Consider the following 16,809-nt stretch of genomic DNA (forward strand, 5'->3'; position numbering starts at 1 on the left):
TCTGAAATAAAATACAATTCAACTCAAATACTTTCAGCTGAAATGAAGTTCTGTTGTTCATGAAACAAACTAATGGCTAAATAACTTGTCCGGGTCTTGCAAATCGTGAATATATGATTAATTCGACAATAATAAATTTTAGTTCCTGCATGATCACACTGATGGCATTCTCCTAAGCCCGACGACACACGAGCGAAGATACTCTAAGAAGACACAAAAATGAGCAGCTGGCTGTGCTGAAATTCCTGACAAGAAGTTCTCGCTCCTCATTAACTTCATCTAATGAAAAAATTCACATATCTAATGCCATGCGAGTATTACAAGATCACAAGTTAGCAGTCATGAGTTCATCCATATTCTGAGTGGAATTAAGGCCAGCTTCGACTGCCATTCTGTGAAAGGCCGACGACGTATTGGAAAGCAGCTTGGATACTGCATCAAACTCTCGAACTCGGCCGTCTTCCATCACCAGAATCCTGCGTAACAACATAAAAACAACTCACATGTCAACCAACATAATAAAAAATGAAAGAAAATTGTCGTTAAATTCATTCCTTATTCTTCCAGCATTTGGGAAAATGCAGTGGGTGTCTCGGTAATAATGATATTCCTCTGAAAAAAATTCAATTTCGTCTTGCAGAGCAAAAATAACTAAAAAAAACATGCACCAAAAGACATGAAACGGAAATCAAATTGCCTTCTTATTTTTGCATCTGTAGTTGATGAAGCAACTTGCGTGGAATATATTTTCGTAACCCACAGAAAATTACGGTTATCAGAAAAGTCCACAGCTACACGGATTAATTACATTTTAATGGCACGCCCTTAGCAGCCCTGCTAAGGATGGGTGCAGCACATTTTCTTGCACACACTTATTCTTCGGCATGTAATTGAAAACATCTGAGTGATTTGGTTGCTGTAATGGGGGCAATATAAATCTAAAACTGATGCGCTGCTTTCAACTAAAACAAATTCATAAACTTATCCTGTTCTACGTTCTACGAAACGGAAGTTCCAGCTTCAAGCGCGGTCGTTGGCGCTGCCTGTTATAGTATTGTAAGAGGGTGAGCTTACAAGAGAATACCCAAACGGTCACCGACGTGCCCTAAAGAGGGCGCGGGAAGAGCGCCTCGTAAACCGACAGTAAACGTTGCTGGCGGGAGTCAGACTTGCCCCTCTCCTAGAAAAGCGAAGGAGCGTTCATTATCTTTTCCCTCTCACTTTTTCCCCGTGCAGCTGGGGGACGCTGAGAAGGCGCCTGTGGTGTTCTTGGCGTATGCTGCCTTGGGGAATCGTCATGAGTATGCCGCTTAAAGGCTGCCGACATGAAGGAAAAGAACGTGTTAAGGAAGCACAGTGTGCGAAGGCAAACAAAGCAGCCAGTTCACAGCCTTGAGGACAGTAGAAATCTTCCTGAAATCCAGTCACAGGTCTACGAGACGTGGCTGATGAACAGCGAGAAAACAATTCCTCTATTTGTAGCAGTTTTGCAAGTCGCAGGCAGGCCTCTTAGGCCTCTTAGACACGGGGGCCAGTGTCTCTGTAATAGGGGAGAGCGCATTCCAACAGCGGTTTCCCGAGCTCTCAGTAGACCCATCAGACGTAATTCAGAAGAGTTATTGCGGTAGACTGACACCCGTTAGGGGCAGGGTTACCATTTCAGTCCAGTTCAGACGAAGAGAGGCAACACTGCCTTTGTTTGTAGCTCCGGACCAGTGTCCAACCCTTCTCGGAAGAAACTGGATAAGTGCGCTTCAGCTCGACCTAAATGACGTTAGATCCGTTGACTCACTGCCGAGCGTTGACGAGCTGCTGACTTGCTACAAAGAAGTATTTTCAGACGGACTAGGATGATTCAAAACTTTGAAAGTCAAAATTGTCAAGGAAGATTCACCTCAAAAATTCTTCAAACCACAAACGATTCCTTTTACATTGCAAGACAAAGCTGCAGAAAAATTGCAAAGAATGCAAGGAGAAGGGGTACTTACACCCGTCAGAACGTCTGAGTGGGCAGCCCCAATTGTTCCTGTGCTCAAGCAATACGGCCACGTGTGCACACGTGGCGACTTCAAGGTTACAATTAACGGTGCCACAGTGCTGGAAAAATATCCCGTACCGCGAGTCGAGGATCTCTGGGCAAAACTTTCAGGTGGCAAAAAGTTTACGAGGCTGAATCTGAAAGACGCTTACCATCAGGTAGAATTTGATACGAGCTGACAGAGGCTAGTGACCATCAATACGCCTCAGGGCCTCTTCCAGTACACCAGACTACCTTTCGGAGTAACTTCAGCGCCGGCCATATTCCAAGGAGAAATGGAAAATTTGCTACAAGACATGCGCCATGTCAAGGTGTACTTTGATGACATCTTGGTAACGGGATTCGACGACGCAGATTACTTGAGTAACGTAGCCAGAGTACTACAGCGTCTGCAGGAAGCAGGCCTCAAGCTAGAGAAGTGTTCATTTCTTGCGACAGAAGTTGAGTACCTGTCATGTCATAAACGCGGACGGACTGAGGCCAAGACCAAATAAAATAGAAGCTCTCGTGAATGCTCCATGTCCCAAGGACGTCAAGCAACTTCAAAGCTACCTTGGACTCTAATTTCTACAGGCGTTTTCTGCCTAACCTTTTGACAGTTCTCCAGCCCTTGAATCTGCTATTTACAAGAGAAACTCCATGGAAGTGGACAAGCGTAGAGGAACAAGCTTTCAGAGAAAGTAAAGCTCTCCTGACTTCTGCGCCGGTACTACACCATTTCGATTCTTCCAAGCAAATCGTTCTCAGTTGCGACGCTTTACCGCATGGAATCGGAGCTGTTCTCGCACACCGAGATGAAAGAGGGGAATGTCCCACTGCCTTCGCATCGAGAAGCCATCTTCCAGCAGAAAATAATTACAGTCAGCTGGACAAAGAAGCCCTTGCCTTAATTTTTGGCGTATCGAAGTTGCATAAGTATCTCTGGGGCCAAGATTTTGAAGTGGTGACTGATCACAAACCACTTCTGGGACTTCTCGGACAGGACAAGCCTATTCTCGGCATATCATCAAATTGAATAATGCGCTGGGCAATTACCCTGTCAGCGTACAAGTATACACTTGTGTGCCGCCCTGGCTCCAGCATCAGCAACGGCGACGCGCTGAGCCGACTACCGCTTCCTACAGAGCCAGGCACAATACCCAAGCCTGCTGATATCTTCATGCTTGAAAGCACATATCCTCGACTTCTTTCACCATCCGCCATCGCCAAACCTAAACCTACAGACCGTGATCCTGTTATGTCATGCCTACGACTGGCGCTGCTTACTGATGTAGAGCTGCCAAGAGGAAGTGATTGGACACTGTTTCAGAAGAACAGTGCAGAGTTTAGTGTTCATGTGAACTGCGTTCTGCGGAGAAGACGAGTTGTCGTTCCTAAAGAATTACAAGCAGAAGTTCTTGATTCCCTTCATGAAACTCACCTGGGTGTGGAAAAGAAGAAATGAGTCGCACGGAGCCACATTTGGTGAGAAGGACTAGACAGTAGCATCGCACAGAAAGTGCAACTTTGCAAAATCTGTCAAGAACACCAGAGAATTTGACGAAAAGCACAGTCTAATCTATGGCCGTTTGCAAAGAAACCATGGTCTAGAGTGCATATTGACTTTGGTGGTCCATTTCAAGGACACTACTTTTTTGTCCTAGACGATGCCTATCCTAAATGGGTATAGACGTGGTTCCCTTCCACGCACCTTCAGCGGACGCCAAAATTCGATGCCTGCGAACCATATTTTCCACACATGGCATTCCAGACATTCCAGACATCATTGTCTCTGACAACGGCACCGCATTCACCAGCGAGAAGTGCGCTGATTTCCTGAGCAAGAACGGCATTCGGCGAATCCTGATCCCGCCATACCACCCAGCATAGAACGGAGCAGCGGAACACGTAGTGCAAACAATTAAGGGGAAACTCAAGAAGGCGGCGCCTGGAGATTTCCAAACGAACATCGACAGGATCCTGCTTTCCTACAGAACAACGCCGCAAGCGTTTACTGGGTCCCCTCCCGCTGAGCTCCTCATGGGCAGGTAGCTGCAAACGCCCATTCAGCGAATGCATCCCGGCCTAAGGGCACACGTGGACTTCAAGCAATTGAAGCAAAAGATGCGCTGCGACAGTAACGCACGCGAAAGCTGTTTTCCTTCGTCCGGCGAGCCCGTCTTTGTTTGAAACTTCCGACCAGGCCCAGCTTGGATTGCCGGAAATGTTCGCCATCCCACATGTTCTTCGTCACTTCAAATAGAACTCGAAGACGGAACGCTGTGGAACAAGCATGTGGACCACTTGCGACAGCGAAGGACGCCCGGCGTTCTCTCAGACGACGAAGATCCTCCTCCTGCACCAGCAGCGACAACGGACACGGAACAGCTGTCTCCACCTCACTACTCATTAAACACCGAGCCATATACAACAGCCTCGGAGCGGCAACAGCAGTCGAGTGCGGCCTCTTTGCACCCCCAGCTTCGTCGGTCTACCCGGGTCCGGAAATCTGTTATCTGCTACGTACTGTAGAGGCGTAAGCAAGACACGGCTCGTCCCCAGTGCCGTGCAGCAGGCTTCATAAGAAAGGGAGGGGGAGCCTGCGGTGTCTCTGGCGTCTGCTGCCTAGGGGAATCGTCGCACTGCCTATCAGTGGATATGCATAGAGCACTCATCAACAGAATCATATATATAATTACAATTTTCAGGACTTGCTTCTGGTTAAACAGCAAAATCATATGCCTACAAGTCTTGCAGGATGTGAACATGAAAAACTGTTGCCATTTAGGTGAAATGGCCCAATTACAACATCCCCGTTAAGCAATTCGCTGTCGGGTAGCTTGTACACACCTAAGTGGAAAGTTATAAATTGGTGGTTACAAGTCTATGAAAAGTAGTTCGTAGCAAACGCTCCACACGTAGTACGGTGCATAATGAAAGTGCAAACATTCTCCCACTTTTGCCGTATGTTGTACAGCATTTCAAAAAGAACTCCGCATACTTTTGATAGGGACAAAAAGAGATACACTAGAGGAAGGGCGTTAACTTGCAAGAAAAACTTTATTGCTTGGAACGAGGAAATATATATGTTAGGCCCCAAAAAACAAAAAGAAAAACAATGACAATTCAACCTCGTTAATACACAGGAGCAACCGAACACATGTATATGACAGCAGCATCATCATTTCTTTTCGGCCAGAAACCCTAATTGATTTTCTGATATTGGTCCTGCTCCGTGGGTTATTATGGGTGACTTCAATGCTCATCACACCATGTGGGGAGGCGTTAGGATGGACGTTAGGGGAAGACAGCTTGTGTCCTTCGCCTCTGACCATGACATCCAGTGCCTGAATGACGGAAGCCCGACCTATATACGAGGGTGAATTATAGCAGCTGCTTGGACTTGACTTTCATTTCAAAATGCCTTAACAACAGCGTCCGGTGGTTTCCGGATGTAGAAACCCATGGCAGCGACCATATCCCAACCTATCTGATTATTACCGGCCATTCCATATTTTCCCCAGCAATGTGTAGGCAGCGCATTGATTGAACAGTTTTTAAATTACTTATGGAGGCTGCTTGCGCAGAGGGCTTCTCTACCGGTCTTGAACAAAAAAATAAGGAGGCCATAGAACACGCCACCTGCCCCTTTAACCCTGTCGCTAACTACACCGATTTTGACTTCGAATTGCAGCGACTGCGATCACAACGGCGCAGGGCAGAGCGCAGATACCGACGCACAAAGTCGCGCCTAGACCTAAGAGATGCTAGGCGCATACAGAAGAAGATTCTGCGCAGAACTCAGGCACTGAAAACACAACGGTGGAGGACGTTTTGCCAAACACTTGAACCACGGAAGCCTTTGTCACGCGTTTGGAGTGTAATTCGGGGTCTTCGCAAGTACCCTCAGCAGCGCTACTCGTTCAAATCCGTAGCGCTCCACCAAAGGCGCAGTGTGATTGAGGGTTGAGGTAGCCGAAGATTTCTGCGCAAGAATAACAGGCCCTCCGAATCCAGGCGCAACGCTGCACTGCAACAATGTTCCACCCTCACGAGATTCTCGGATGGATGCACTATTCTCCATGGAAGAACTTGATGCTGCGCTGGCTTGCTGTAGAAGGACATCATCACCAGGGCCCGATGGTGTGACGTACTCCGCACTTGCCAACTTTGGCCAAGAAGCTCCACGGGCTCATTTGGATACTTATAACAATTCATGGACTGCTGGCATATTTCCTCATGCATGGAAGACCAGTCGTCTGGTTCCACTTCTTAAGCCGGGGAAATCACCGCTCGACCTTTCATCATACCGTCCAATTGCACTCGCCAGCTGCGTCGGCAAAGTCATGGAAAGAATGCTGCTCACACGCGTGGAATGGTACTTGGAGCGATATCAGATTTATCCAACCTTCATGTCTGGGTTCCGACGGGGCCGCTCTTCTATCGACAACGTGGTTGACCTTGTAACGTCGGTGTACCACAGCAAAAGTTTGAAAAGACTGACCGTGGCATTGTTTTTGGATATCAAGTGCGCGTACGACAACGTAACCCATCACGCTATTTTGGAGGCAATGGAAGCTGCTGAGATCGGAGGCCGCACGTTCAGCTGGATACGCAGCTTTTTATCAGAGAGGTCGTTTTTTGTCCTGACTGCGGACGGACCAACGTCCTTACACCGAAATTCGCGCGGAGTCCCTCAGGGTGGAGTGCTGAGCCCAGTTCTCTTCAACCTTGCTCTTATCGGCCTGGTCGACGTATTGCCACAATCTGCTCAGATCTCGTTATATGCAGACGGCATCTGTATTTGGGCATCAGGGGTGACCCGTCCTCAAGTTCGTGCAAGACTTCAAAAAGCGGCATCGATATTGACACCTTATCTTCGCTTAGAGGGCCTGAACATTTCGACCGAAAAGTGTTCACTTGTGGCGTTCACACGCAAAATAATGTCGCGTTACACCATTCGCATCAATGGCGAAGCCATTCCATATGAGAGAAGCCACAGATTCTTGGTGTTGTCATCGACAGGAACCTCTCGTGGAGTCCACATATCTACGACATGAGAAAGAGACTAATTTCGATTGTCCACGTCCTCTCCTTCCTCGGGGGAAAGTCCTGGGGCGCATCAGTGCGCTCGATGCTACAACTGTACCGTTCCCTATTTCTGGGCTACATGCGGTACAGTCTTCAGATATTCAGTTCCATTAGAAAAACAAATATCAACTCTCTTCAAAGTGTGCAAGCGCAAGCTATCCGTATATGTCTTGGACTGCCTAAATGTGCATCAACAGCAGCAACTGTTCGTGTTGCCGGGAACATCCTGTTACAACATACATTGCTGTTGACACCATGAGAACACATATTCGGCACCTCACACGGGTTCCCTTTCATCACCTCGCAACACTCCCAATAATTAGGCCGCGTACTGCATTCGCCAAAGTCATTGAAGCCCATCGCGCACATCTTCAATCGCTGTTCACCCATGCGTCAAGACCGTGCTCACCCTTATGGAGTCTTCAGGAACCTCGGGTTCACCTCTATAATCCTGGCATTACAAAGAAAGCTGGTGTATCACTGCCCGCTCTCAAACAACTGACATCGAATCACCTGAATTCTTACCACAGTCACCGCATACATACTTACACAGATGGGTCAGTTCACTCGACCAGTTCTGCGGGGTCGGTGGTGATACCGGCCAGATCCATGTTCATGAAAGTGAAGACGACCTATCCAGCATCTTCAACTGGTGCGGAACTCGCAGCCTTACGGGCTGCGGTAGAGTTCATCAGTCAAGAACCTCCACATGACTGGACGGTTTTCACCGACTCTAAAGCAGCCCTTCAAGCCCTGCAAGCTGTGCTACGCCGCGAGTCGCAGGAGCAACTTGTTGCTGAGATCCGTCTACTGACCACGGCACCGTTTCCAAAGGTCATGACATCATTTTTCAGTGGCTGCCAGGACACAGTGGTATTAACGGTAATCACCAGGCCGATGCGGCTGAGCGTTCTGCTCACGACGGACTTCCAGCGAGGATCCCAACATCGAGACCTGACGCTGCGTGTGGGCTTCGCCGTTTGGCACTGGAGCTCACACTTTCAGCGTGGAACACGGGAGAGTTTTGCAACCTCCGCCTCAAGGCACTGGACCCTGAACTGCGCCTTCGTCTTCCACGTAACTTAGAACGTCGCGACGCGACACTGTTATGCCGTTTATGGATCGGTGTTGCATTTACCAATTACTATGCTTTCCGGATGGGGATGACCGACAGCCCTGCCTGTGAGAGCTGTGATTGTGAGGAGGCCATCGCTCATCTTCTCTGTGAGTGCAAGACATACACTGTGTTGTGCCCTGGACCACCTCGATCCTCGCCCATTAACAGAGCAAAAGATCCTCGGTCCGTGGCCACAGCAGTCGACTGCCCTCAAGGCATACAAGGCACTCTTTGCCTACTTGAGAGCGACTGGATTGAGTGAGAAATTGTGACAGCGTTGTGCGTGTGTGTGTGCTATGCCTTTTTTCCCTTCTTTCTTCCTCCTTTTAGTCCCCTAATCCCTCTTCCCCAGCGCAGGGTAGCCAACCAGAACCCCTTTCTGGTTAACATCCCTGCCCTTCCCTCCTCCTCTTTATCTATCTATCTATCTATCTATCTATCTATCTATCTATCTATCTATCTATCTATCTATCTATCTATCTATCTATCTATCTATCTATCTATCTATCTATCTATCTATCTATCTATCTATCTATCTATCTATCTATCTATCTATCTATCTATCTATCTATCTATCTATCTATCTATCTATCTATCTATCTATCTATCTATCTATCTATCTATCTATCTATCTATCTATCTATCTATCTATCTATCTATCTATCTATCTATCTATCTATCTATCTATCTATCTATCTATCTATCTATCTATCTATCTATCTATCTATCTATCTATCTATCTATCTATCTATCTATCTATCTATCTATCTATCTATCTATCTATCTATCTATCTATCTATCTATCTATCTATCTATCTATCTATCTATCTATCTATCTATCTATCTATCTATCTATCTATCTATCTATCTATCTATCTATCTATCTATCTATCTATCTATCTATCTATCTATCTATCTATCTATCTATCTATCTATCTATCTATCTATCTATCTATCTATCTATCTATCTATCTATCTATCTATCTATCTATCTATCTATCTATCTATCTATCTATCTATCTATCTATCTATCTATCTATCTATCTATCTATCTATCTATCTATCTATCTATCTATCTATCTATCTATCTATCTATCTATCTATCTATCTATCTATCTATCTATCTATCTATCTATCTATCTATCTATCTATCTATCTATCTATCTATCTATCTATCTATCTATCTATCTATCTATCTATCTATCTGTCTATCTATCTGTCTATCTGTCTGTCTGTCTGTCTGTCTGTCTGTCTGTCTGTCTGTCTGTCTGTCTGTCTGTCTGTCTGTCTGTCTATCTATCTATCTATCTATCTATCTATCTATCTATCTATCTATCTATCTATCTATCTATCTATCTATCTATCTATCTATCTATCTATCTATCTATCTATCTATCTATCTATCTATCTATCTATCTATCTATCTATCTATCTATCTACCTACCTACCTACCTACCTACCTACCTACCTACCTACCTACCTACCTACCTACCTACCTACCTACCTACCTACCTATCTATCTATCTATCTATCTATCTATCTATCTATCTATCTATCTATCTATCTATCTATCTATCTATCTATCTATCTATCTATCTATCTATCTATCTATCTATCTATCTATCTATCTATCTATCTATCTATCTATCTATCTATCTATCTATCTATCTATCTATCTATCTATCTATCTATCTATCTATCTATCTATCTATCTATCTATCTATCTATCTATCTGTGACGTTCCTTGTGTGTGCTACGAGGTTCCGCGTTCGACGGCGCGGCGTAGACGGAGACCCAGATGACAGCGGCATCATCAATTACCCAGCCATGCTCGTTGAGAGTGACGACCAGAACGAAGGGGTTTAAGCCCAACCGGACCCAACCGGACCCGCCGCCGCCGCCGCGGGGAAACGGGCTTTATCCTCCCCAATTGCCGTGGCGGTTCCAGGGGAGGCCTCCCGAGCACATCCCAGGACAAGGGACCACTTTCCCGGCCGGTGACCCGCGGGAACTGTCAGCGGGCCAGAGCGCGCCTTACCTTGAGGAGCGAGTGTCAGTTGATGGATGGAGAGCGGAGGCCGGTGACCCGCGGGAACTGTCAGCGGGCCAGAGCGCGCCTTACCACAGCCGACGCTATGCGCTACCTCGAAGACAACCTTCTTTCCCTCGGACTCAACACGTGAGGGGGGCGAGACTATGGTATGTTTGTGCGCCCAAGTGAAAGCCCTAGCCCCCTTCCTTCCCCTCCGGCGTGGGCGTCCTCACCCTAGGGAGTGTGGAGAAGAGGATATAAAAATCGACAAGCAGTACGGAAGAGGCACGCTCAGGACATCGTTCGCCAAGGGGGCCTTCAGCGCCGAAGCCCGACGGCGTGCAGCTTCTGCCAGCAACCGTTCGAGCTCAACTCCGGAGCCGCTCCATCGTCCCCATGAAGTCGTCGGCACGTAAGCTCGGACGCCCCAGCCTCTGATGTATAATCTTAATCATGTGTAATTATTGAATATATCTGTTTGTTTAAACTGAGCCATAGGGTGTTTCTTTGCCTCTCCGTCCCGTGTGGACCTTGCGCATTATGGGCGGTCATCACACTGGTGTCAGAAGTGGGGTCTCAAAAGCAAATGTCCTCTGAATGCTGCGACATTCATGACTTCAAAATTGTAATCAAAAGGGAATCACGGGACTGATTGTGGGACTTTTACCCCCATTTGAGAGGCTTGAGGCACCGGAGGGCTTGAAAAAAAAAGTCTTTATCTGATGGAGCTCCCACTCCACAGCCGTCGCTCGGAGCAAGCATGCTGGCATTAGGAAGCGTCATTCCGACGTTTACGGGAGATAAGACAGGGGTTCCAATCTGCGATTTCTTTTCCATGCTAGAAGAGATTGGGAAAATGGGGGGATGGTCTGATGCTCAAATGCTGGGAATGGCGAGGTGTAAGATGGCAGGAGCTGCTCATGATTTTGCATGGCGAGACGAAAAAGTAAAATCCACAAAATCATTTGCGGAATTTAAGAAGCTCGCGTTTTAGCATTTCGACACTGAACCACGTCACGTGCGGGTACAGAGGTTCCGTGACGCCGGAAAGATGGTAGGGGAGGACGTGCGAACGTTTGCGTCGCGGCTTCAGCGCTTAGCGCGCGATACGTTAAGCAGGGAGGAGGAAGGAGACCAGCTAAAGAAGAAATACGCGGAGGATATACTTAAAGAGGAAATGACCGCTTTGTTCGTGGCTGGTCTGCAAGAGCCCGTGCGCCTGTTCGTGCTCTCGCGCAAGCCGAGCAATTTCGACCAAGCCGTGGAGGCCGCATTGGATGAGGAACAAAATGAGGCGTTAACGACAGCCGCAGCGAGAGTACGCGTCATAGAGAGAGCGGTGCTCAACCCTGAGGTTGCTCTCTTGACAGAGCGGTTAGATCGCTTAGAACAGCTGCTATCTCAGCAGGTGGAACGCCAGGTTGAAGCGCGCGCTCAACAGCGCCCATTCGCTGGAAACCGGAGACCGCCACAAAGCTACAGGCACGGTATGCGAGATTTTGAAGAAATCGTATGCTTCGCTTGCCAGGGTCGCGGACACATCGCCAGGTTCTGCCAAAACGTGCGCCGTGGGGAGCCACAAAGAGAAGCAGGCGAGACACGCCCTAAGCAAGCCTACAGCGGGGCTCCAGATACCGAGACAAAAAACTAGATAGTCCTCCCCAGCCTGAGGAGCGTGGGGAAGGTGCAGTGGATGATGAGGTGGTGGTAGTTTGTGTGGCCGACGAGGCATGCCCTGTTGTGCGTTGCAAGTTAAATGGTTGTTGCATGGAATTGTTGATAGATACGGGGTCAAAGGTGACATTGCTTAAGGAGAGCAGTTTTAACACGCTTCGAAGGAAGGGGGACCGCGAGGTGTTGGAAGCGTCTGGTGGTATGGCAACCAAATTTGTAGGCATAACGGGGGATCCTCTTGGCATAAGTGGACTCTACCGGTTACACTTCTCTCTCGGCGGCATTGCATTGGAGCACCCCGGCTACGTATGCCCGGACACGGTGTCTCTGCCAAACGGAGTGTCAGGTATATTAGGGCAGGATTTTTTGAGAAAAGGGAAGGTAGTAGTCTCATTCTCTGAGGAAGAGGTTAATGCGGGCGGCTCAAAAGTTCCGTTTTTGAACAGGAGAGGGGCTGAGATTCGCATTACCGATATTGACACCCGCCAAACAGTGGGATCATTGGAGAAGGTATATTCGCGGGTTGCCGTCAGGCTGGTCGATGAGGCGGTCGTCCTTGCTTGGTCGGAGCACATTTTGTACGCGTTTGTGCCTTCAGATGTAGAGAGCGGCGCCGTGGGAGTGCTTGAGCCGGTCGACTCTCTCAGCAATGGCCTGAAGGCAGCCGCGTGCCTCGTGACAGTTAATGACGCCCACAGAGTGCCCCTACGGGTGGTTAACTGTAGCCAGCAGCCACTGAGCCTTCCCAAGAACAAAAAATTGGCTTTCTTCACCTCTGCGATAGAGAAACGTGAGCCCACCGATACGGTACTCGCAACTGTAGAGCATGCTAGTCCTTGGGCTGCTCCAAAGGTGTCGTTCGATCTTTCTCACTTAAAATCCAGGGAGAGGGAGGCTCTGGCTGGTTTGCTGAACGACTACTCGGAGGTATTCGCCGCGTCCAACCTGGATTTGGGCTGCTGTGGCGTTATAAAGCACAGGATAGAAACCGGCACTTCATCGCCCGTTTACCAGCGTGCGTACAGGATTCCTTACCCCCACGTGAGAAGATGGAGCGGCAGGTGCAGGACCTGATTGATCGCGGCATTGTCGAACACTCAAAGTCACCCTGGGGAGCACCAGCACTATTGGTGGAAAAGCCAGATGGCTCGTATCGATTGGTAGTGGACTACCGCAAACTAAATGCCGTAACTCGCATCGATCCATACCCCATCCCCAATATACAGGAGACGCTTTCTCAGCTGGGCTCTGCCAGGTACTTCACGGTAGTGGACATGGCGGCGGGATTCTGGCAGATAGCAATGGATCCGGCAGATGCCGAGAAAACGGCATTCAACACGCCCTCAGGGCACTATGAATGGAAAAGAATGCCGATGGGTCTGGCCAACAGCCCTGCTGTCTGGCAGAGAACCGCTGATGTTATCCTGGCAGGTCTTCTGGGGAGGCTGTGCTTCGTGTATATGGATGACATAATCATATACAGTGACAGTTTTGAGAACCATTTGCGCGATATTGAGCAGGTTTTGGTGCGACTAAGAGGAGCGGGTCTCAAGCTGAAGCCCTCTAAGTGCCAATTCCTCAAAAACGAGGTGAAATACCTCGGGCACGTTGTTTCAGCTGACGGCGTGCGACCGGACCCTGAGAAACTAAGGTGTGTCTCGGATTTTCCATCCCCGACTAGCGTCCGCCAGGTCCGGCAGTTTCTCGGCCTGATCGGTTACTACCGAAGGCACATAGAGGAGTTCGCCAAGCTCGCTAAGCCGCTCACCGCCTTAACAGCCAAAAATGTCGCCTTTCGCTGGGACGAAAACGCGGAGGATGCTTTTGGGGCCCTGAAAAGGAAGCTAATGAGTGCACCGCTGTTGCGCCACCCGGATTTTAATTTGCCCTTCGTTATGGCCACAGATGCGTCAAAGTTCGCAGTTGGTGCCGTGCTATCTCAGGTTATCGAGGGCAAAGAACATCCCATTGCTTTTGCTAGCCGACAGCTGAGCCCCACAGAGCAAAAGTACGGAGCTACGGAAAGAGAGTGCCTCGCCGTGGTCTGGGCAGTAAAGCACTTCAGATGCTACCTTTACGGCCGCAAATTCAAGCTAGTCACAGACTGCCATCCTCTGAAATGGGTGATGAGTGTCAGGGACCCTAGCTCGCGACTCGCTAGATGGAATCTACACCTGCAGGAATACTGCTTTGAAGTTGAGCACAAGTCAGGAAAGACACATCTGAATGCTGATGCATTCAGCCGCACAGCTGCCGTGGCAGCTATAGATGAGTTTGTCCCCGTAGTCGACCCCGCCGAATTACGCACAGAGCAGTGCAAAGATCCTGACCTGAAGCGAATAATCGAAAGCTTAGAGGGCGCGCCGTCTCACCCCGAACAGCTAGGTTATTTCATTGGCAAAGACGGCACCCTGTGTCGGCGCACGAGGCCAACCAGGAAAGGGAGACCAGAGAAAACCGCTTGGGAGAGAGTCGTCATACCTCGGTCGTGGACAGAAAGGGTTCTTCGCGCGTTTCACGATGCACCATGCGCCGGTCATTTTGGCGTAGCGAAAACACGCAGGCGTGTGGAGCGTTTGTACTTTTGGAGTGGCATGCGACAGGATGTTAGAGACTACTGTGTGAAGTGTCATTCCTGTGTCGAAAGAAAAACACCCAAGGGACGAAGACCAGCTCCAATTCAGCCGTTCCCTGAGGTTTCGGCTCCCTTCGAGCGGACAGGTATGGACATAATGGGCCCATTGCCCACGACCACTTCCGGAAACAAGTACATTTTAGTATTTGTCGATCACCTTTCAAAATACGCGGAAGCGGTAGCACTCCCAGATCAGAAGGCAGACACGGTTGCAAGAGCATTTGTCGAACAGATCGTGCTCCGACATGGACCCCCGAGGCAACTCTTGACAGATCGGGGAACGAACTTCGTGTCGCAGCTAATGAGGAGAGTTTGCGAGCTGCTTAAGATCGCTAAGAAGCAGACAACACCGTACCATCCGGCTTGCAACGGCGCGGTGGAGCGACTGAACCAAACCGTGGCCGGGTTCCTGTCGCATTTTGTTTCGCGCTACCAGCGGGACTGGGACTTGTGGCTCCCGTATGCAATGTTTGCCTACAATTCCGCAGCACACGAGAGCACGGGCGAATCGCCATTCTTTCTTCTCTACGGCCGAGACCCGGACCAGCCTAGTGAAGTGCCAGAGTGCCCCCGTCGTGTCCCATACGCTTCACTGGACGACTATAAGGTTGAGCTAGAATCGCGATTGCAAGTGGCGAGGGACATCGCAAAGGAGGCCTTAAAGAAAGCGGCGAAGCGCAGGAAGGAGGTGCACGATCGCAGTGCCAGAGACGCGCCGTTTGATGTGGGGGACAGCGTGTACATTGAAAACTGCCAAAGGCAGATTGGGCTAGCTCGTAAGTTCCAGACGAAGTGGAGAGGACCGTGCGAGGTTGTCGAGAAGCTTTCTCCGGTAAACTTCAGAGTCCGAGACGTGAACCGGCGCTTGATAAGGATACACGCAAATCGCCTCAAGTCGGCACCGGTTCAGTATTCACGAAATGGGGAAAGGGAAAGCGCGGATTTTGATGGGGACAGAAGTGAAGCGGAGCGCGCAGATAGTTCGCAAGAAACGCCCTCTCCTGCATTTTTTCGGCAGGCGCCAGAGGTGACGGCCGGAATGCCACCGGATTTACTTCATGCATTGCTAGAAGAAGAAGCGCGCGAGGTTGCCGCGCAGATAACGCCAGGAGAGGCTCCTGCCACGAGCCCTCGCGAGGCCCAAAGCAGACAAAGGGTCACAGACTTACTTAGTATGACTCATGAAGGCCGATATCCGCTGCGAAATCGGAAAGCTAAGTCGGACTAATGGCGTAAACAGAGCGGAGTTGTGAACTGGTTAGAATTGTGTAATGCCGCAGCTCATAACATTGCTATGTGCTTATGTGTTAAGTTATCGGAGTTGGTAGTTAAACCTTTCTGTCATTAAGTAACACCTTCACAGGAGAGCATGCGGAGCGCATGCACAACCTGCCCTACTTCCTTTCGTTATCTATATTTTTGTCTGTGCCGTGATCGTGCTAGAAGTGGGAGCTCCTTTGTAACTGTTGTAAATTTATTTCGTCCAGTTTGGACTAGAAAGGAGAGGCTTGGGTGCTGAGTTTCTTGTTTATCTGTAAAAGAAGATCAGTGCTGCCCCTGGAGACGCCAGTTATGACAGCGGAGGCATATGGTGTTGTGCAGTGGTGTTGAGTGCAGCGAAAAGTGTTTTGTCGGACGCACTGTGCGAGGCGATTCAGAAAGACAAGGGGAGCTGCATGGACTCAAATGTTCGGAGAACATTCTTCTGGAGGGTGAGCGAGTGTGACGTTCCTTGTGTGTGCTACGAGGTTCCGCGTTCGACGGCGCGGCGTAGACGGAGACCCAGATGACAGCGGCATCATCAATTACCCAGCCATGCTCGTTGAGAGTGACGACCAGAACGAAGGGGTTTAAGCCCAACCGGACCCAACCGGACCCGCCGCCGCCGCCGCGGGGAAACGGGCTTTATCCTCCCCAATTGCCGTGGCGGTTCCAGGGGAGGCCTCCCGAGCACATCCCAGGACAAGGGACCACTTTCCCGGCCGGTGACCCGCGGGAACTGTCAGCGGGCCAGAGCGCGCCTTACCTTAAGGAGCGAGTGTCAGTTGATGGATGGAGAGCGGAGGCCGGTGACCCGCGGGAACTGTCAGCGGGCCAGAGCGCGCCTTACCACAGCCGACGCTATGCGCTACCTCGAAGACAACCTTCTTTCCCTCGGACTCAACACGTGAGGGGGGCGAGACCATAAGTGCGGTGGTATGTTTGTGCGCCCAAGTGAAAGCCCTAGCCCCCCTCCTTCCCCT

General features: G+C 49.4%; 1 protein-coding gene across 1 annotated transcript in view; it reads right to left on the reverse strand.

Moving 5' to 3' along the window:
* Positions 1-325: 325 nt before the first annotated feature.
* The window catches only part of LOC144108603 (multidrug resistance protein mrp-7-like), a 103,465-nt gene continuing 86,981 nt past the window's right edge, over positions 326-16,809 (reverse strand). The window contains 1 exon segment of the mRNA XM_077641798.1: positions 326-476. Coding sequence (XP_077497924.1) covers positions 326-476 — 151 coding nt within the window.

The sequence above is a fragment of the Amblyomma americanum genome, chromosome 10, assembly GCF_052857255.1.
Source record: "Amblyomma americanum isolate KBUSLIRL-KWMA chromosome 10, ASM5285725v1, whole genome shotgun sequence".
Taxonomy (NCBI): Eukaryota; Metazoa; Arthropoda; class Arachnida; order Ixodida; family Ixodidae; genus Amblyomma; species Amblyomma americanum.